We start from the raw sequence: 22,780 nt of genomic DNA, 5'->3' as shown, positions 1-22,780 counted from the left end.
TGATCTAGACTGGGCGTCTGGGGGTGCCCCAGGAAATACAGGATACCAGTGCTCTGGTTTCATGGAAAGCAGTGAAGGAGGCCTCCCAGGGAGGAGATGGCCTGTGCAAAGGCCCTGAGGCAGAAGCATGGCATGTCCAGAAAAGCAGCTAAGGCCAGCATGGACAGGGCCAAGGGTTGCAGTGCCAGTGGCTGAGGGAGATGTCAGAGAGTTGCTTGGACCTTGGAGGCCATGAGGAGAATTTTGTTTTTTATCAAGAGCGGAAGGATCTGCTGGTAACTATGACACGAGGATAGGGTATGGTCTAATCTGCCCCTTTAATAGGTTAAAGTGGGGGACAGTCGGGCAGTGAGGATGCCGCCAGGACTGGGGAGGTGGTAAGAGCAGATGAGAAATGCAGGCGGGAGGCTCAACAGGACACGCTGATAAAATCAGGGCTGGGCAGCTCCGGGGACGGCTGGGGTGCCACCCACTCAGGCAGCAGCTCTGGGAGAACTCCCTGTCTCGTCTTGGTAAGGGGCCCTGCATGGTCCTGCATCTGAAGGTGGTCTGTCCTGCCCACCTGCTCCTGCAGACTGAGTGTCTTCTCCTGCTTCTCATCTCCTCCAGCCCCCAAGGAGCTGGGAATACACTGGACAGATCAGAACTTCTTATCTGTTATGTCGCACCCAAGTTTGAGGTCCAAGGCAGGTGGGACCTCCCTGCACTCAGCCCTGCCCCAGAAAGGAAAGGCCTTTCTGAATGAACTTAAGAGGGACCTGCAGAGGAGGCCTCTCCACTGGTCTCCAGCTTGGCCCAAGTCTTTCCTGTGACCTGCCTCACAATGTCACAGTGATCTATCCAAGCACCCTCACAGTGACCTCCCGTCAGGCCAGACCTCCTTCCCATGATGATGCGGGTGGGTGCTGGTGTCATGCAAGCCCACACATGCCCCCTTGCTGCCTTTGGCCAGCGGCCCTGAGCACCTCCCTTCCTGTCCACCCTCTGCCACCTCCCTGGCGGGGCTAGGCCCTTGTTACCTGGGCAAAGGTCACTGACTTGGGTCTAGTGTTCTCATAGCTGGTACAACCCTCACTCCAGGCAGTCAGCAGAGACCATGGGCTGAAGGAAGCTCCTCATCCAGGAGACCCTTCCTGCTCAACCCCACCTCCTCTGGGGCCCCAGCTCTGAGAAGGCCCCTCACCTCCACCGCAGGGCTTGGAGCAGGGAGACCACTTCTTCAGGGCCCACTCATAGCCCACAGAGTCATCCTCCAGGACGTTGTTGTCGTCCACATTGAGCGAGTCCTCATGGATCATGTACTTGTAGGTCAGCGAGATGCGGGCGTCCCCCTCCGGGATGACCTGCCCCGGAGACAGGGGTGAATATGCCTGTCCCCTTCCATGCTACCCCAGAGACCCGGTTAGGAAGGTCAGCCCAAGGAATATGCCTGGCCAAGTCTCATTATTCCAGGTAGTCAGGTTCTAGAAAGTCCCAGCAAACACGGAACCTATCAGTATTGAACCAGTGCTCACAGGGGAACACAGGGTCTGGTCATGACATTTTCATCAACAGCCCATGCATAAGCATATTCTATGTGTATTTCTGTTTAGACACCTTAATCAGTACACACTGTTGATTCTTTAATACTGAACTCACAGCCAGCACCCAGGTACTTGTGCCTGGACAAAGCTCAGTAACACATGCATTCTTGTCTCTCCATGGGGCAAACCCAGAGCCTCCCGCACAGAGGGGCAGCAGACACTTCACAACCACAAGTGGGGAGATTTTAAACAGTGAGATTATCCTCCGAAAGCATAAAAATGCAAAGAACATGGCAGTAAACAGAGTGTGAAAAGACGCCTGTTTACAGCAGGAGCTGAAATAAGCAGCAGAACCATGCCTGGCTCGGCTCCACTGGGAGCATGCAGGTCAGGCGCCCACACTCTGCCTGCTCCGCCGAGAGCAGGCCTCGCTCTGCGGCACTTCGGCTTACCGAGCTTCACAGATGTTATGTCTTAACAACTCAAAGGTTGCTGGCCGACCCACATGCGGCAAGTCTATTGGCTCCATCTGTCAACAGCATTTGGTCACTCTGTGTCTGTCTGGGTCACGTTTTGGTAATTCCCACAGTCTTTCAAATTTTTTCATTCTTGTTGGACAAGTTAACGGAAGTAGTCTTGTTAACACTTCAAAAGCTACTGATTAAACAGAGACCCTGAAAGGAGTTACATGCCAAGCTGCTGACAAGCAGAAACGGCAAACGATCTTAGGAGCCAGCAGATGGGGGGTGGGGGGGGGTGTCACAAGAAAGGGAGTCAGTCACAGAGCTTCCCGGGCCTTGGGAATCTGCCCATTCCCAGGGATCTGCTGACATTCTGAGACTTACGAATAGACATACAAGGCTTTAACATAATAGCCAGAACTGCATCTCCACACAGAAGGTACTCGCGGCTTGAAATAAAAGCAGGACTGCTTTGAACAGAGTTTTGAAGTCTCAATAGTGGGAGAAGGGATGTGGGGATGAGGGGGACAGACTCCCCAGAACCTCTCAACTTGGGGTCCAGACTGCTGTTCCTGGGGCTGCCCAGTATTGCCTGAACATGGATGTATACATTTGTTTCTTGCTGTCCCATGTACTGGGAACTCCAGATTAGACCTGGATGGTTCCCAATTTAGTGAGATATAACATATATATACATATATATTTTTATATATATTATATTATTATATATAATACATAATATACATTATATTATATAATTATAAATTGTCATATATTATATAATTATATATTATATTATAATTATGTATTTTTATATATTGTATATTATATTATATAATATATAATTATATATTATATATCATTAAATTAAATATAATATTTAGTATATAATAATATATAATATATACATATATTATATATAATATATTATGTAATTATATATGTAATATATAACTATATATTATATATGTTTACATATTTATAAAAATATATATATTTATAAAATTTTTATAAACATATATTTATAAAATTTATTTATAAAACATTGTATATTTATAAATTTTGTATTATATATTATATGTATAATTTTATATATTAATATTAATATAACCAATTGATATTAAATAATAATAATTATTTGAAATTTATAGCATTGTATAAATATAAATTTATACATTTATAAAATATTTTATGTTATATATTTTATATTATATAATTATATATTATATCTTTATATATTTTACATATTTATAAAATACTTTATATTTATATATTTTATATATGAATAAATATATAATATATAATAATACAGTATATATAATATATATAATAACATTATATATAATAATTATAATTATTATAAATTACATATATTGTATATAGTATATATATTATATAATATATATTATATTTATACAAATATAATTATATATACTTATTATATATTATGTTATATATAATATAATATACATATATAATATATAATATAATAATATATTATATATAGTGATATATAAAATATATTATATTATAATATATCTATAATATATCTAATATAACATATTAGATATAATATATATAATCTAATATATGCAATATATATATTTCTTGTGGCAATGTATGTATACTAACTTCTTGCTATATCACTTGTCCTCGTATGTAACTCACTACTAATGTAATAAACTTCCTTATTTCTTGCTTACTAAATGTGCTATGTGTTTTTGCTGCTCAGCCGTGTCCGACTCCTTGTGACCCCATGGTCTGTGGCCCACCAGGCTCCTCTGTCCATGGGATTCTCGGGCAAGAATACCAGAGTGGGCTGCCATGCCCTCCTGCAGGGGATCTTCCCAACCCAGGAATTGAACCCAGGTCTCCTGCATTGCATGTGGCTTCTCTACTGTCTGAATCACCAGGGAAGCCCAAGAATCTGGAGTGGGTAGCCTATCCCTTCTCCAGGGGATCTTCCAGACCCAGGAATCACACTGGGGTCTCCTGCACTGCAGGCAGATTCTTTATAGTCTGAGCCACCAGGGAAGCCTAGGGTGGTTATTTTGCCAGTGAATCCTCTGAACCTGAAACCAAAAGTAAGTCTCAGCAGGACATAACTCTTTCAGCAGAACAATTATTATCGCTTTTGTTATGGTGATCTCTGACCAAGTGGTCTTTGATGTTACTACTGTAGCTGACTTTATGCTTTTTATTTTTAATTGAGGTATGTGCATTGTGTTTTAGACCTAAGGCTATCACACATTTCACAGACTATAGGACAGTGTAACATAACTCATATGCACTGGGAAACAAACACATTCGCATGACTTGCATCACTGACATTCACTTTACTGTGGTGGCCTGGAACCAAACCTACCTATTTCTCCTGAGGGACGCCTGTACCAGTTTTGAGATTAGAAATGCTTTCGGCAGGTGAATTTACCAACACAGGAACAGCAGGTTCTGAGGCCCGGCTGTATGTGCACTGACAGAGGCGCTTCTGGGGATGAACGGGCACGCGGGCGCGTGAGGAGAGCAAAGTGCTCGTGAGCACCCCACCCCTCGCCGCACACCCTCTTGCGGGGCGCTGGCCCCACCGCGGTGTGCTCACCTTGACACCTGAGCCTTATCTGCAGTGTTTCAATTATTTTTTTACTCATAAAATATATAGCATATGCAATTGAAATTAATTTTTCAAAAGTAAATTAGGAAATCAAACCCCCTCTGTGTGCCCATCACCAGGAACAGCCTGTGGTCCTGGACTCAGGGGACCCGGGGTCCAGTCCTGCTCAGAGACAAAGTCTTGGTGTGACCTGGGTCTAGCAGTCCAATTTCCTGGAGCCCCCCATCAGTCACCCCCAGGGAGTTTCAGGGTTTGAATGCAGTAGCAGACAAGAATAAGCATGATGAGAGGCGGCCGTGAATGTCGCCCAGAGTTGTTTGTGGAGGGGGAAGCGTAAATGCTTACAGGGCATTTTGTCTCTAGGCACCCAGGGACACGGGGCCCAAAGCCAGGCTGGTGGCTCCATGTGTGTGCCTCACTCTGACACAGAGATGGAGATCCTCAGCTCAAAGGTAAGGCTGGAGGGGCCGTGCAGAACCTGGCCCGAAGGATGCAGGGAGGCGCAGGGCTCCCAGGCACCGCCCCACCCCTTCCCCAGCAGCCACGTGCCCCACCTGCCTCACGCTGCAAGAGGCAGCGGGCCTGGCCCCTGTCTGACTTACCAGCACAGTGATGGTGCCGTGGAGGGGGCCCATGGTCTGCAGCGTCTCCCGGCCGTCCTCATTCCGGTACTCCCACTCCACACCCATGGCAATGAAGGTCTTGGAGTTGGGATCCACGTCATTCTCTTCATTTAAAATGAACTTGCCTGTCTCCAGGTTTTTGACGGCTGAATGATAAAAGACAGAATGACAGAAGCCAGCCATGACCACCCGGGGAGGTCAGCAGGGTTCACTAGTTTGAACAGGTTGGGGGAGTTGGGGGAGCAAAGCCCCTAGTCTTCCAAGTGCCCTCCTCCAGGGGCCCATCAGTCCCGCTGACAGCCCAAGCTGCCTTGGGAGCCTGCCTTGTCCTTTGTCTCTGCACTGGACCTGGGTTTCCCTCCAACCCGCCCTTCGGCCGGGTCTGGGGCTCTTTACTGGATCTGCCTCTCAGGAGGAGAGGCTCCATGGTAGGGACTTAGCAGCCACCAGGGCCACGTCCCTGCAGTCTACTTGGAGTACTCGGGGGCTCTCAGAGCCACTGCCCTTCCTGTCCCAGCTCCCTGGGCGAGGGGTACCTGCTGGACACCAGGGCTTCCTGCCCTGGGGTGAGCATACGTCCCATACATCCACCCATCCTGTTGATAACTATGGCTCAGCTTGGTGCCCCACCAGTTCCCTACATCCCAAAGACGCCTGACCTGACTCGGGGACCACCCAGGCCACTACGCATCCACAAAGAATGTCGAGGAGATGAGAATCCGCTGGTCACAAAGCCCCACACTTGCCAGAGTGTGGAAAGCGGCTACTGGGGGGCTGCTGGAAGATTTTAGCAGGGAGGCCACAGACTGGACACAAAAATCTCGGGATAACAGTGAGGAAAACGTTCCCTGTACAAGTTTCCTAGACTCCCTTGGGAGCTGTGGTAAGTACCAGGAGGTCCCCAGCTGGTCACTAACCCTCCCTCCTCATTTGCAGGGAGGCCCTGGGCAGGAAACAATGTTTAGGTAGAAGTGTCTTTTTTTTAAGGGGTTGACTTTTATATTTGCCTTCTACTTAAAACAAGTAGTACTGGCTGTCCATTTTGGGATAGCAACATAAAAGTCTCTAAAAATAAGGAAGAAAGAAATACTTGTTTTTTAAAAAGAGTGGTGTTTGCTCCCATCAGCGGGGGTGCTAGATGCCTGCAGCCAGGGAACCCCTGACCCAGTCTGGCCTCCAGGGCACTGGGAAGAAGATGGGGCCCAACCTAGAAAGGACTTGTGTGGGGTCCCCTCACTGATCCCCAGCATCACTTCCTACTTCAGCCCTGCAACTTGTGAGGGGTGTGGATGAGGGAACCCCTGTGAGGAGCACAGTGCCACAGCAGCTGCCATGTGAGAAGGGGCACCCCAAGTTGTTAGAACATCCAAATTCTCAAGAGATGCCCGGAATCTCTATTCCAAAAGAATCACTTGAATTAAAAATGAAACTAAATGAAAATATGCAAATGCACCGTGGGAGCCCATCTCCCAGCTGGCCTCAGCATCCACTGCTTGTGGACCTGGCTGCCTTCCAGTGGGCAGGGGGCTTCCCCTTCGACCTTGAGGTGGGAGGGGTGCATGCCTTAGACACACGTCCCTCCACAACTGCTGCGAAGGGAGCCCTCTGATCCAAACCCCTGGGCTCTCCATTGGGAAAGTACTAAAGGAGAGATCCACCCATCAGCTGGGCCAAGCCAGTGACAGAGGAGACAGGGGTGCAGCCCACGCCTCCCAGTCAGGCCCCTGACCCCCAGAAGAGTCAGGCTGTGGAGCCACTGCATTGTCTGGGCTCCGGCACTCACCCAGGTGATGGCTGGTGGTGTCTGCTTCCTGGATTAGCAGGTGTCTGGCTCCTGCCGGGATCTCAAACATCTTGATGTAACCTTGGTTGAGATGCAGGGAGATAAAGCCAAATGAGAAGGAGAGGCTATCAAAGGCGGACAATGCGAGGAGGGCCTTGCCCTCGATGGTGCCCAGTGTTTGATGGGCTCTGCCCACTGAGAGAGGGGCCCATGGGAAAGCTAGTGTATCCCAGACAGCAACAGCCCTCCGGCTCATTTTCAAATCCAGGCACTTCTTCAACCTCTTCCATTGAAAGCTCGGTGGGTGTCCTCATGAGTAGCCCCGGAGTCATGCCCCACATGGAGCTAAGATGCCACAACCAGGAGAGAGGCCTTCAGCAAACTGCTCGGTCTCCCTGGACCTCAGCAGCTTAATCCCTGCTCACATGGGACTGTGCAGAGGGCCAGCTGGCAGCAGCCCAGCACCAGCTCTGAGTGGAGTCTGGCAGGTTTACTCCAGGCCCGCCTTCCAAAAGAGCTGAACCAAAGTGCCCGCGTGCATGCATGGGCGCTCGGTCACTCAGTCGTGTCCAACTCTGTGACCCCATGGACTATAAAGCCCACCAGGCTCCTCTGTCCCTGGGGCTTCTCCAGGCCAGAACACTGGAGTGGGCTGCCAGGCCCTTCTCCAGGGGATCTTCCTGACCCAGGGATGGAACACTCATCTCCTGCGTCTTCTGCATTGGCAGGTAGCTTCTTTACCAGTGAGGACCTGGGAAGCCCACCAAAGTGGCTTCTCCCCATTTCAGTCAGAGGCAGAGCAGTCAGCTACCACAGGCCCACCCAGAGCCCCGAAGCCAGGTGGAGGGACCACTCTGGAAGGAGGTTCATCCAGAGGGCTGTTTTCCCAGAGCACACCTTGGCCAGGGACCCCAGGTTCCCCAGCCCCAAATTTCCTGTGGCCCTGTTGGGACAGGCCTACGTTTCCCTAGGCCATAGGCTGCACTGGCTAGCTCATCAAAGGTCCCATTCACAGGCACCCGGGGGCGGCAGTGGTGAGGCAGAGAGCAAGGGAGGCCAGTGGTGGCCAGAAAGCCTTGGAGAGCTCGGGAGGGAGCCCTCAAACAAAGACATTTAAGGCTCACCTTGTGCACCCCACACCCTGGCATTCTCCCTGTCCCCACCCAGCCTGGGGCCTGACACAGTGACCCCTAAGATCGCCTCTCCACCTCACCCTCTCAGACTTAGCACCCCTCTTCCAGGGGTCAGGCGCTATAGACACGCAGGCCAGGGCCTCTGGGCAGGGGGAGGGAGGGGTGCACTCACCAAGCTTCTTGGGTGAGCGCGTGAATGTGCCCTTGACCACCTTGCAGTGGGAGTTGTCCCCTCCGCACACACCACACTTGTCCTCCTGCTTGCTGGAGCCGATCACCCCGTCACAGCCCACCTTCTGCAGAGGGGTGGGGGAAATGCGGTGCCCGCTGAGACCCTGCTCCCCACTGGGCCCTGGCGCCTGCTCCCTCTGCAGCCCAGGTATGGGCAGTCCCTGACGCAGAGGAAGGAGAGCGGGCTTTGGAGCAAGAAAGACCCTGTGTGCCCACTGCAGGGAGGGCGTAAGTTGGCCCAGAAGGCGTGTTTAGGCTCACCCCACATTTTGTAAATAATGACTATGTAACAGTTGCACTTGTTGCCCTGCTCATGCGCATCACGAGGCGCTTACTTGGCCGCGAGTTACTTGCGCTGTAGGGATGTGTGAGCTCCACCTAAAAAGCGGTGGTGTTACTGCTGCCTCACGGCTGTATCCCTTGGATCAGCCACGAGAGGAGAGAATACACCGTGAATACTGCTACAGTTGCTGCGTCAGCCAGGAGAGAATAAATGCGTCTGCAGTTCCAGCGGCTCCTCGAGTCTCCTTCCAGCCTCTTAGCTCGTGCCTTGCCTATCCTGGTTTCAGCGAACAGTGCAGACAGGGTGAACAGCAAGACAAATGGCGTCACGAGTGGGATCGGCAAGACATCCACCCAAGGACCAGCCTTCTCCCCGCTCACTCATCCACTCCTGTGGACACAGTGACCTGCAGAGGGCTCCGCACAAGCCTAGTGTGAAAGCTGCTCAGTCGTGTCCGACTCTTTGCGACCCCATGGACCACACAGTCCATGGAACTCTCCAGGCCACAACACTGGAGTGGGTAACCCTTCCCTTCTCCAGGGCATCTTCCCAACCCAGGAATAGAACCCAGATCTCCCATACTGCAGGCGGATTCTTTACCGGCTGAGCCACCAGGGAAGCCCAAGAACACTGGAGTGGGTAGACTATCCCTTCTCCAGCGGATCTTCCTGACCCAGGAATCGAACTGGGGTCTCCTGCATTGCAGATGGAGTCTTTACCAACTGAGCTACCAGGGCTTAGTCCCGAGGCTGCCCCAGCACAGCACACTGGTGTCCTCATGAACATAAATCAGACATGGCCTCTGCCCTTCTCCTGGGCATCCACGCAGCGGCCCTCCAGAGCTCCCACCCAAAGCTTAGGCCTGCAGGTCTCTCCCTCACATTGCTCCTAGGAATGGTGTCCTCTTCAGTCTGTCTTGGGGTGTGTGGGCAGGACACAAGAGCTGGTAGGAATACTTCTGCCTTCATTCTCTCAATGAATCCTCTCAACACTGTCCACTCTAGTATTAAAAGTGGTTCCACACAGAGCAGGGATGTTTCCGTGCCCAATGCCACCTGGTGGAGGCAGTAACAAATCCCAGTCCTTTTATTCGCTGTAGCCCTGTGACAGTACACCACTCCCAGGGCCGCAGAGCTCTGTGGGGAGCAGACCCGGGGTCTGAGCACACTGCCTGAGGCCACGTTCACACCCAAGACCACACTCAGCAGGGAAGACAGCCTCTCCTCCTGGCTGCTCTGCTCCCTGCCTGCTCTAGAGTGCAGGGTAGCAGGTTTCCCTCTTTGCCCTGGCTGTCAGGAAGCCCAGAGCCAGTTCACCCCTCAAGATCCTCCTGTCACCACCTCCTGTGAGACTGTGTCCTTCTCTTTTGCTCTCTGATTTCTTACTTTTGTCTTACAAAGACTTTTGAGGGCTGGGTCTCTAGACTATGAAGGGGCTACAGAGCCAGTTTCTGGCAATGCAGTCTTAGAGAATTTTTCAAACTGGCCAGCCCCAAGCTGTTTATTCTGCCTGCCTCCCCTTTCCCACTGTGGAAACCCCAGTAAAAGCTTCGGCCCAGACGCTCCCCCACTCCTTCTGCCTCCTCACTGGACCTGGTGCGCAGCGCAGCATGCTCTTCCTTCAGGAAATGAAAGCAGTAAGCTCTTCCTTAGTGACAGTTGACATCTCTGTGTCATCATTCAGCAACCTCCCTTAATTAAAATCCCACGAGTATGGAGGAGACATCGCTGTCTTTGTTTTCAAGTATTAATACTCGGTTGGGTGTTTGGAGTATGAGCAGACTGCGTGGCTTGCCCTCCCTGCTGGTTACAATCCTACTGAAACACGAGTGGAGAGAATCCCTGAGCGCTCCCCCAACGAGGCTACACCCCACTTCTCTGTTCTTCCAGCCTCTTCCACCTCCTCCAGGGGACCTGCGCACGCTCTCTGCCAGAGATATCCTGAGGATGCTCATTTCTCGGGAAGGTGAGACGAGAGTCAGCCTCTTTGACACTACAGTCTGTCACATTTATACAAGCTACAGAGGCTCCCTGCTATTTCTAGAAAAGGGGGCAGGTCTGGGAACCAACATTTGCTGAAAGCCTGCCCTGATCTAGGTGCGGCTTGCAGTACTTTGCATGCTTAACCTCAGCGAATCTTCCCAAAGCACCAGAAAGCCGAGGCCCTGAGACGTCACTGCCCCTGCTCCTGGGGCACTCACCCTGCAGTCCCCACGCACGCAGAGGCTGAAGGCGTCCTTGTAGGAACAGCGCGTCCCGTCATGCACCATGCGCTTCATGGATACCACCTCCCCGGTCTCCTTGGACTCACAGTAGAGGTGACAGCGCTCCTTGGCTGGAAGGGAAGCAGGGGGTGTTGGCTGGCTGGCTGCACCGCTCACTTTCTTGTAGTTTCCTTCCTAAGTTTGCTAAAGGGAAGCCCCTCGCAAAGAGAAACTCCCACCCAGGAGGGTCTCCTTATGATTCACCCCTGGGCCAGGGAGGAAAGGTAAAGAGGGGTAGTGACGGCAACCCTCTTCATGACCCTGTTCTTCGGGACTTGGCTTCCCCCAGCTGAGCCAGCCTGTTGTGGGTGCAACCAGGTCTCAGATCACTGGGGTCCTACCTAGAGAACCCCATATTCAGGGGAAGGGCAGCTGGCTGTTTGCCAGGTCTCTGCTTGAAGACCTTTCCCAGTCCACCTCTGTAACCCCAAATAAAACACCCCTTGCTTCAGTCTCGGGAACCAGGCACCTTCCCTTCTCAGAAGTCACTGAGACACCTCATCATTATTTGGTTTTTGGCCAGACCACGGTCCGCCTCTGCGGGTGGGGTGGGGTAGGGGGTCCTGTCTGCTCTGGAACCTTCTCCTGGCATGCACACGTGGAGCTGCAACAGGTGCTCAGCTGAGGTAACAGATACAGCGGAGACCCCGCCTCCCTCCTCTGCTCCATGCCTGGAAGGACAGAAACTGCGTGGGATCCAATTGAAATACAAACACTCTCACGCCTGAAGCTACCAGACTTTTCAGTTCCGGCAGCCAACAAATGCTTTTTGGTGCTTAAACCAGTTCACGTCACTTGGAACTGAGAGTTCTCACTGAAAGATGAGAGGTCAAAGGTAACCTGATTCTTTGGACAGCTCTGGCCTGTTCCTGCCCTGCGGCTGAGAGGGGCTAGTGGTGCAATGCCAGCCTTGTCCACCAGAGGGCACCTGCAGGCGCCTGGGGCCAGCTGGAGCTTGCCCTCTCTGCTGCATCCTTGGCCAGGCTGTTCCCTGGCTTTCCTGGGACTGCAGTCCTGCCATGAGCCCCCAGCCCAGGGTGGGCTCTGCTGGCACGCCCATGCAAAATCGGTGGCCCAGTGAGCCCTGGCCCCCCCACCGGGGCTCACCATCCCGGTGCTCGTGGGGCAGCCAGTGGTGTTGAGCATCACCATGCTCGAAGTATAGGTCCCACTGCCGGCACTGCTCCTCACGGAAGTCGGCCAGCGCATCAGGGCAGTCCTGGGAGCTGCAGAGCTGGAAGTCGTAGGCAAGGCCCGAGCAGGTGCGGCCCCCATTGGCTGGGCTGGAGGAGAAAGCAGAGAGGCCTTCCAACGGGGTGCCGCCAGGAAGAGGCCAGCACTTAGAGAGCCACCTGTGGGATTTGCAGGGATCCCTGAGCCTTGGGGGTGAGGGGGCAGCTCTGCTGAGTGAAGGAACCCAGCCCTGCCCTGTCCCAGAGCTTTGGCGCGTCAGTACAGGAGAGGCTGGTAATCCTCCTGGGGGCCCCAAGGGAAGGGAGCACCTACTCAGCCCCTGTGCACCCCCGGCCCCACCCCGGCTCCTGTAGCTATGGCTGTGAGCCAGCTGTGATCTGTAACAGGGTATGTAGGGTCTGCCATGCCCCCCGGCCATAAGCCCCAGGGTGGAGGAGCTGGGTGAGCCTCCCCGACATCCTCCCGACCTGGGCCTCCCTCACACACAGTGAGAACTCAGCGTAATCCTGAAGGAGTGGAATCCTGCTACAGGTGTTCTCAACAAGCGTCAGGTGCATCTCCAGGTTGCCTCCACCTCAGAAAAACGTGGGCTGTGCCTCTGTAATTTCTTTACTTTGCTGAGAACCCCACCAGTCCACAAAGCACCAACCCCACAGGAAAGGTGCTGGCTGATGGCCAGCAAGTGCCCCTGCAAGTCCGGGTGCTGGAGCGTGGCAGGCCAGCACCTCGGGAGGAGTGGGGGGGCTTCAGTGTTGCCGTCTGCCAGGTGTGACAGAGCCAAGCAGAACCCAAGGTCCCACCTGAGTCTTGGGCAAAAGTCATGCTCTGCTGTGATGAGGGATGTGCAGCATACAGCACTGAAGAGTGGACGATGGAAGGGGCTGGCTTCCACGAGGCTCCTCGCTCAGTGCCACGTTCTTGGGGGACGTCAGTGGAAATAATGATCGCAGAGATTTGTGGAGTAAGAACCAAGAGGCTCAGTGTTTGAATGGGACCATGAAAGAAAGGGTGACTTTGAGATTTACATCATGGCCACTGATGGGACCAAAGACAAATGATAACAACGTGGGCATTCCCAGGCAGGGGTGCAGGCCTGGGTGTGTAGGTATGGGAAGCCCAGGGCATCGGGCAGCAAGAAACAGGGGAAGGGGCCAGCCTAGGCAGGAGACAGACATATTCAAACAGAAATCTGGGATAATCCCCAAAGAGAGTGGGAGAATGTGAGTGGGAGAATACAGGGGAGGCCAGGCAGGAAGAGAAACTGGAGGGCTTGAGCTCATGCTACAAGCTGCCGTTCTGCAATCACAAGAGTGGCAGGGCAAAGAACACAGAGGAAACTCAACCCAGGGAGCAGGGGCCCAGCGGGGAGCCTCAGAAGTCTCGATACTGGCCCCAGCCGTCATCTCCAGGAGGACACATGGAAGGGGAGGCCCACGGGGTGCCCTGGTGTGCAGGGGTCTCCGGCTCTGCAGGGCTCTGGGGGCTGGGTGCTGACGCAGGCCAGGCTGGCACAGGCAAGCCACGATCAGAGCTCCGTGCGCACATCTGTGCTGTCTGATGGTCACTGATGTGCAGGGAATGGGGGCGCTGGCCAGGGCTGGGCAGGCCCGACAGTGTTTGTGAACAGACGGGCTGGCAGGTAGTTCTGGCAGTTTTGTTTATGTTACTACTGCCCTTCAACCCTTGCTGCCTAAGAAAGCTGGACCAGCCAGAGGGGGAAAAATCCCTCAAGTGCACATATGGGGGGGGACAGAAGACAGAGTAACCTGCAACCTGCATGATCTCCCCTAGGGCCAGACCTGGGGGTGAGTCCCCTGAACCCCAAGAGCCCACATCAGGCAGGGGCCAGGAGGAGTCAGGGCCCGGTGAGGGGAGAGGGGGTGGTCAGGCCAGACCTGCCCCTCTGACTGTGTATCCTGGACCGGAACCTGAGAGTCCTTGCCCAGCACCCTGTGGCCTCTGAGTTTCTAACTTCCTGTCTTGTCAGTCTAAGTACGTGAGGCTCGCGTACTAGCCCCAGGGTGCTTGAGAGGAGCCCGTGGAGCTCTGAGGATAGCACAGGGGCTGGGGCCTGCTTGGGAGGCAGGACAGGGAGCATGGGTGGAGGTGGGAGCCTGGTGGGCCTTCGGGCACCTCTCCAGGCTTTCTCCTTTTGGGCAGCTGGGCGTGGGTGGCATGCCGCTTGACCCTGCCTCTGGCCTGATTGCAACCATTTGCTCTCCTGCTCAGGCTCTCAGCCTCCCAGGGCCTGAGAGAGCCCTTCTCTTTACCCCCATTGCCTCATCTCTGTCCCACCTTCTATCTTGATGCCCTCAACTAGGAAGAGCAGAGCAGGCTGGGGTCTAGACTAGGATGCAGGCCAGGAGGAAGGAGATCAGGTTTCCGAGTCTCCAGGGCTGGCTCTGCCCCCAGCAGGCTGTGAGCCTTCCCCTTCCTAAGTCTCGGTCCCTCCCAGAGAGGATGAGAGGGGCCAGAGTTGCCTGCCCTCACACCCTCTCCTGAACTGACATCTGCAGGAGCCTTGCGGGATAGGGTAGGCTAGCAAGGGCCCGTGGGGACCACAGCTGCCCCCCAGGAAGACTGGGAAACATCGGGGCAAACTCACTGTGGGTTGTCGCACTGACGGGTCCTGAACTTCACACCTGTGCCGCAGGTACGCGAGCAGGAGCCGAAGGGGCTCCAGGCACCCCAGTTGCCATCTCGTTTGAGAATGTCAGGCGTCAGCCAGACGCAGTGTCCTTTAAAGCAGTGCTGAAAGACAGAAGGTCACATGCCCCCCACTCTTCAGCCTGCAGTGTCCATGATGATTGCCCGGCCCTGGAGGTACAAGAGAGAAGGCCCTACTGACCCCAGGAAGCTCAGAATCTCTCTGGGAGGTGCGGTAAGGTGTTGGCCTGCCCAGATTCCCACCACCCACCCCCTGGCCCCCGGCCATCCTCAGTCCTCATTCAGCCTGCTCTGTCCCCTCAGCCAGAGCCCACTCCACACATGTCTGCAGGATGAAGCCCCCAGGCCAGCGTGCCCACACAGGGCCATTTATAAAGATGCAAGTGGCACATCAAGCCAGTGCCTCTAGAGACATACAAGGTCTACTGTTTAAGTTAAAAAAAGCAATTTAAATGAAGTACGGAAATGAAGGACAGGTGATATGCTGACATGGTAAGAATTTATGAATATAGGAAGCAGAACACCGGAGCACAGGAAACTCAACTTGAACCTGATCACACTGCTGCCCTTCTTACCCCAAAGAGGAAGCTTATACAATTTAGGACCGACTTGAAGAAGATGGAAAAATTAAAACTACTAAATTAGGTATACAATGGAATACTGATTTAGAATTAGAAAGTATACAATATAAAAAAGTTTAAAATTTAAAAACTGACAAATACCACAAACAACCAAAAACAGAAAACAATGATTTTTTTTTTAGAATTGGTTGATTTACACAACATTTGCTGCAATCCTAACTACATACTCTTTCATCCCCTCTTCATATGACAACAATTTTGTCAGCTTGTATTTCACAGGGAGAAAGATAGTTCTTCAGCAAGCTTCTTCTGTAAGGGACAGATAGTAACTGTTTTAATCTTTGCAGGTGACAAGGTCTCTACTGCAACTATTCAACTCTGCCATTAGAGCATGAAAGTGGCTACAGACAACACATAAATGGATGGATATGGCTGCGTTCCAATAAAACCACATTTACAAAAGCAGGCAGCACATGGAAACTTCTAGAATGGAGCTGAAAGAGGCTTGTGAACTCTCTCCTCAGTAAAACAACCATTTAACTGGTGAAAATTATTTTCTAAACAAACCATTTAAATTATCTGGACAACAAGGACTGAGTTATATCATAGGAAACCACATTAAATATCTTGTATAACATAATGGAAAAAGTCTGAAAAAAAATATTACTGAATCACTCTATTGTATACCTGGAACTAACACAATAATGTAAATCAACTATACTTCAACATAGAAGGAGAAGAGGGCATCAGAGGATGAGATAGCTGGATGGTATCACTGAGGCAATGGACATGCACTTGGGCAAACTTCGGGAGATGGTGAGGAACAGAGAGGCCTGGCGTGCTGTAGTCCATGGGGTCCCAAAGAGTTAGACGCGCCGGGGTGACTGAACACCACCACCACCAACAACAAAATACTTCAATAATAAAATAAAATAAGGCATCTGGAAACTGTCCTAAGCTCAATACAACAAATGGAGAAAATACACTAATTCTTGTAAGAATCGTGGAAGTCTATACATTTGAGCCACAACCCTCTCCCATTCTTTCCCCATCTTAGTGTGATGGAGGCTTTACCACATAAAGACAGAGCTTCCTTGTCTCCTCAGCCCCCAGTCTAGGGCTACAGTTTCACCCTGGGAAAGGCAGGCCATTGGCATCTCCCATAGCATGCAACTCGGTGTTGCAGAAAATCTGTCTCAGGCAGAGAACTCCCTCTGCCCACCCAGTCCTCACTCCTGGTGTGGAGGCTCTACCCCAAGTATGGGGGACCAAGAACGCTGTACCCTAGCCACCCTTCCCAGGTTTGCTTGTAGGGAAGACGTTCTGTGCTGAAAGGGAAAAGCCAAGAAGAGTAGGTCCTATCCCTATTCACTGACCTATCTGTACACCAAGAGCGTCACTCTGGAAGTGGAAAACCCTGCTCCCAGTTCCAGGGCAGTGCTGCAGTGGTCTTCCCAGAAGGAGAGGTAGAACTAAGAGCTCCATAGCTCACCCTAAGAGGACCAACTTTATTTGGAACAGAGCAAGAGGAAGGTCATGCCTAAGGGCATTGTCAAAAACGATGGAAATCTTGGTAGTGAGCAATTAAGAGGAGACCAGTAGCTCTGTGATACTTGTAAGCAACAAGCAAAACAGTAAACCAACCAAAGTGTAACAGAGAGAACCAGGGGAAGACGGCTAAGAGTACTCCTGGGATGTGTACTGTGCTGTCCTTAGTCACTTGTCATGTCTGACTCTCTGCAACCCCACGACTGTAGCCCACCAGGCTGCTCTGCCCATGGGGATTCTCCAGGCAAGACTGCTGGAGTGGGTTGCCATGCCCTCCTCCAGGGGATCTTCCCAACCCAGTGACTGAACCCAGGTCTCCCACATTACAGCCAGAATCTTTACCATTTGAGCCACCAGAAGCCTGAGCAAGCTTCAAATACTGGTAACACCCTGCCCCTGTGAAGGGTCCGGAATTTAACTGGGTCAGGCTGTGGACAACTTGTATGCCAGAGCATTGTCAAAAACAATACAGCAATCAGCTAGCAGCTGGTGAAAGCTGGGTGTGATACCAATAGAGGCAGAATAGCTAGAGATTAGCAGTACAACCAGAGAAAGAGACAAAGAGAACCTGGCTAATCCCACTGTTCTGGTGGTGGGGGTGGAGCTGTGTGGCCCCGTGACTATGCCTATGCCCAAGGCCACGATCTCTGAGGGGCAATACCAGCAGCTGCATGCTGCAGGGCAAATAAAATTTATTACAACAGTGCAGCCAGGTCACTAAACAAATAAACAGGTAAACAAGCAAACAACAGCACAACAAGGTCTGGGGGGTCAATAACCAAAATCCAGAGCTTCTTCAATGCATTATCTAAAATGTCCAGTTTTCAACAAAAATTACTGACATGTGAAAAGAAATGTAATCCATATACAGGAAAGTAAGCAGGCAACGGAAATTACCTTTGAGGAGGCCCAGATGCTAGACTTAGTAGCCAAAAATTTCTAACCAGCTATTATAAATACATTCAAAGAACAAAAGGAAACCATGTCCAAAGAACTAAAGGGGAACATAAGAACAATGTCAAATCGCATCAAGAAAGTAATAGAAACTAAAAGTGAAAAAGAAAACAAATTCTGTAGCTTAAAAGTACGAAAACAAATGAAAAATTCATTCACTAGAGGTCTCAGTAATAGATTTGAGCTGGAAGAAGACTCCATGAACTTCAATAAAGATCAATGGAAATTATACAATCTGAAGAGCAGAGAGGGGAGAAATAAAGAAAAATGAACAGAGCCTCTGAGACATATGGAAGACCATAATTTCACTGAAATGTGCATAGTAAAAGTGCCAAAAGGAGAGGACACAGAGGAAGGATTAGAAAATATTCAAAGAAATAATGGTTGAAAAACTTCCAAAATTTGATTACAAACATTAATGTAAACATCTAAGAAATTTAAACAAGTAAGATAAATGCAAAGAGATTCACTCCCACATTATAGTCAAAGTTGTTGAAAGACAAAGCAAAGATGTCAAAAGAAGGAAAAGAAAGATGACTCACTGGAAGCCCAATAAGATTAACAGCTGATTTTCAATCAGAAATAATGGAGGTCAGAGGTAATCATATATAACACCAAGAATCATATATAACAAAACTCTCAACAATGAAAGTGAAATAAAAATATTCTTAGATAAACAAAATCTGGGATAATTCGCTGCTAGCAGACCTGCCATAGAGCAAATACTAAATTAGGAGTTTAGGATTAACACACACACACTATTATATATAAAATAGATAACCAACAAGGACCTATTATATAGCACAGGGAACTCTACTCAATATTCTGTAATAACCTATATGGGAAAAGAAACTGAGAAAGAATGAATATATGTATATGTATAACTGAACCACCATGCTATACACCTGAAACTAATACAACATTGTCAATCAACTATACTTCAATACAGTTATAAAAAAGAAATACTAAAAGGGATTATTCAGGCTGAAAACAAGTGACAACAGAGAATAATTGAAATCCACATTAAAAAAACAGACAGTTCTGAAGACGGGCAAATTTCTAGAAAGACACAGACTACCAAAGCTGATTTAATAAGACCTAAAAATTTCAATAGACCTGTAACAAGTAAAGAGATTGAATTAGTGATTTTAAATTTCTCACAAAAAATAGCTGAAGGCCCAATTACTTCACTGATGAATTCTATCAAACATTTAAAGAAAAATTAATACCAATTCTTCACAAACTCTTCCAAAAAATGGAAGAGAAGATTTTTCCCAGTTTATTCTATGAGGCTAATATTACCCTGATACCAAAATCAGACAAGGATATTATAAGATAAAGACTAGAGAACAATATCTCTCATAAAAATAGACTTTAACTTTCTCAATAAAATTTTAGCAAACCAAATCCAACAGCACAGTAAAAGATTACATATCATTACCAAGTGAAATTTATCTGAGGAATGCAAGGAATAGCATCTGAAAAGAATAAAGGAAAAACAATATGGTCACCTCAAGACTCAAAAGCTAAAATTGGCAAAATCCAACATCCTTTCCTGAAAAAAGCACTCAAGACAAGACTAGAAGTTCCTAAGTTGATAAAGGACATCAGTGAAATACCCCACCTAACATCATGCTTAATGGTGAAAGAATGAGTGGTTTCCCCCTAATCTGAAGAAAGAAAAGGGTGTCTGCCAACACCACCTCTAGTCAACACTCTATTGAAAGGTCTAGCTAGAACAATTAGGCAAGAAAAAGAAGGGAAGGGCATCCAGCCTGGAAAGGAAGAAGTAAAACTATCTCTATTTGCAGATGAAATTATCTTCTATGTAGAAAATCCTATGAAAGTGAAAGTCACTCAGTCGTGTCCGACTCTTTGCGATCCATGGATCACACAGTCCATGGAATTCTCCAGGCCAGAATACTAGAGCGGCTAGCCTTTTTCTTCTCTAGGCGATCTTCCCAACCCAGGGATCGAACCCAGGTCTCCCACATTGCAGGCGGATTCTTTACCAGCTGGGCCACCAGGGAAGCCCAAGAATACTGGAGTGGGTAGCCTTTCCCTTCTCCAGTGGATCTTCCTGACCCAGGAAGCCAACCGTGGTCTCCTGCATTGCAGGCAGATTCTTTACCAACTGAGCCACGAGGGAAGAAAATCCTATGGAAACCACTAAAAGCTATTGAAAACCACTAAAAATCAATTTTTAAAAGTTCAGTGAAATTGCAGGATTCAAGATTGATATACAAAAATCTATTGTATTTCTATAGACTAGCAATGAACAAACTGAAATGAAATTAAGAAAACAATGGTATCAGAGACGTTGAGAATAGACTGGTGGTTGTCTAGGGGGAGGAAGGTGGGAGAGGGTTGGATTGGGAGTTTGGAATTAGCAGATGCAAACTGGTATATACAGAATGGATAAACAACACAGTCCTACTATATAGCACAGTGAACTATATTCAATATCCTGTGGTAAACCATAATGGAAAAGAATATAAAATATTCATATAATTATAATATTTATGTTATAAAATTTATAAATATTTATATAAATATGAAAATTTATATAAATAAATAACTGAGTCAGTTTACTGCATGGCAGTAAGTAACATAACATTGTAATTCAGCTATGCTTCAATTAAAAAATAAAAAAAGAAATTAGAAGCATTTTGAGTTTAAAAAAAGAAAACAATTCTACTTACAATAACATCAAAAAATGACAAAAAAATTTTACAGATAAATTGAAGGAAAAAAATGTGACATTAGTACACTGAAAACTACAAAAACTTGTTGAAAGATCAATGATCAAAGATCTAAGTAAATGGAAAGACATCCCATGTTCATGGACCAGAGTTTAATATGGCAGCACAGTCATACTCAGAGACTCTGCTGGTTCAGTTTCAGACTACCGCAATTAAGCAAATATCAAAATAAGGAGGGCCATATGAGTTGTTTTGGTTTCCCAGCACATGTAAAAGCTATGTTTACAATATACTGTGAGTAATTAAGTGTGCCGTTATGTCTTAAAAAAACAACGTACATATCGTACTTTAGAATATTTTACTGCTAAAAAATGCTAACCATGAACTGATAATGCAGGGTGTTAGGGAAATTAAGTGAACAGTCTCGTTTAGGCTTCAGAGACAAAGCCGAGCAGGCCTCTGACCTTGCGTCTAACCTGCCTGGACATGCCCTGACTGGGGGTGACTGGGAGTGACCGCCTGCTGTGAGTGCAAGGCTTGTAGCACCTTAGGTAAGATCGGGGAGCAATCCTGAGATTGTTGAGCCCCTGAAGGGGGCCTGGCTGGCCAAGCCCCAGGCGTAACAACATTCCAAGTTTTACAAGACAAAATAAACCGCGTTAACATGAAACCAGGCTTGCACTGTGGCCACAGATGGATGATGATATCAGTTTGCCTCCACCCTGGGATTTTAAGCGGGAACCCCTGACTGCAGCCTGTGAAGCCTCACCCACACAGCTGAGGTGCGGCCTGGGACCTTTCCCAGCTGTGGCTCCAGATGCGCTGTGACCCGGGACTTCCCAGCACTGAGTAGGTCTGGGTGTTGGCCAAACCCAATTTGGTGATGTATCTTCTGCTCTTTCTATTTCTCTTTTCTTTTAATGTTAGCATACTGAAAGTAAGCTAGATAATTCTCTAATAAATATTTGTATCATTCATTTGTATTAACAAGTGGCTTATTTTGTTAACAAATCCTTTGAACCTGAGACGAAAGTGAAAACTTTCAGCAAAATACAGGGTAGCCACAAACCTTCAGTTTGTTTAAAAAAAAAAAAAGTAATGTCTGCAAAGCGCAATAAAGCAAAGTGTAATAAATGGAGGAAGGCCTGTATTCCCCATATTGATCTGTGACTCAATGCGACACTTATGCTAGAATTTTGCAGAAACCGAGAAACTCTGAAAAATTCAAGTCAAAGGATGAGGAATAGCCAAAACAACTTTGAAAAAACAAAGTGAAAGGACTCAGACTTACCTGTTTCAAAGTTTACCACAAAACTAAAATAAACAAGACAGGGTGGCTCTGGCATAAAGAAACAAAATTATTAATGGAACAGAACACAGTCCAGAAAGGAGACTTTACATATGATCAACTGATCTTCAGCAAAGGTACCAAATGATTCATTGGAAAAAATAGCCCCTTCAGCAAATGGTGCTGAGACAAATGGATATTCACATGCAAAAGAACAACGTTGGACTCCTTCCTCATACCTTACACAAATACTAACTGACAATGGATCATAGATCCAAATGAAAGAACAGGAGTACACCTTCTTCATCTAAAGGCAATGGTTTCTTAGTTATGCCAAAACACAAATGACAAAAGAAAAAATATCTACATTAGACTTCACCAAAATTAAAAACTTTTATGCATCAAATGATACTAACATGAAAGTGAAAAGACAATAATAGGAGAAAATATTTGCAAGCCATTTACCTGAGCAATCTGATAAGGGATTTGTATCCAGAATATAGAATGACAGAATGAATAAAGAATGATTATAACTTGATAATAAAAAGATAACCCAACTAAAAATAAGCAAAGATGATAATGAATAGACATTTGTCCAAAAAAGATACATACAAGTTGTCATTAAGCTCATGAAAAGGTGCTCAAAGCCACAATGAGATAACACTTCACATTCACTGGGATGGTTATAATAAAAACACAGGTAATAAGTTTTGGTGCAGATGTAGAGAAATTGTTAGTAGGAATGTAAAAAGGTACAGCTGCTTTGGGAATTAGTTTAGCAGTTTCTCAAAATGTTAGAGTTACCACAAGAACCAACAATTCTACTCCTAGACACATATTCAAGAAAAATGATGCATCCATGGAATAACTTGCACACAAATGTTTGCAGCAGCATTTCTTATAATAACTGAAAAGTAGTTAACAGCTCAATGTCC

The 22,780-nt window shown here is 48.2% G+C and overlaps 1 protein-coding gene across 2 annotated transcripts in view; it reads right to left on the bottom strand.

The window, feature by feature from the left end:
* ADAMTS2 (ADAM metallopeptidase with thrombospondin type 1 motif 2) overlaps positions 1-22,780 on the bottom strand; it is a 261,043-nt gene that overhangs the window by 15,850 nt on the left and 222,413 nt on the right. For both annotated transcript variants that reach the window (XR_009694017.1, XM_061149663.1), the window contains exons 11-17: positions 14,711-14,856; positions 12,019-12,194; positions 10,849-10,982; positions 8,307-8,430; positions 7,002-7,082; positions 5,198-5,364; positions 1,184-1,343 (exon numbers count right to left, since the gene is read on the bottom strand). Coding sequence is in view for 1 of the 2 variants with exons in the window: in XM_061149663.1 (XP_061005646.1) it covers positions 1,184-1,343; positions 5,198-5,364; positions 7,002-7,082; positions 8,307-8,430; positions 10,849-10,982; positions 12,019-12,194; positions 14,711-14,856 (988 nt within the window). In the remaining variant the exon portion in view is untranslated. The remainder of the gene's footprint in view (positions 1-1,183; positions 1,344-5,197; positions 5,365-7,001; positions 7,083-8,306; positions 8,431-10,848; positions 10,983-12,018; positions 12,195-14,710; positions 14,857-22,780) is intronic.

This window comes from Dama dama, chromosome 9, assembly GCF_033118175.1.
Source record: "Dama dama isolate Ldn47 chromosome 9, ASM3311817v1, whole genome shotgun sequence".
Taxonomy (NCBI): Eukaryota; Metazoa; Chordata; class Mammalia; order Artiodactyla; family Cervidae; genus Dama; species Dama dama.
This window is presented reverse-complemented; position numbering and strand designations above follow the sequence as displayed.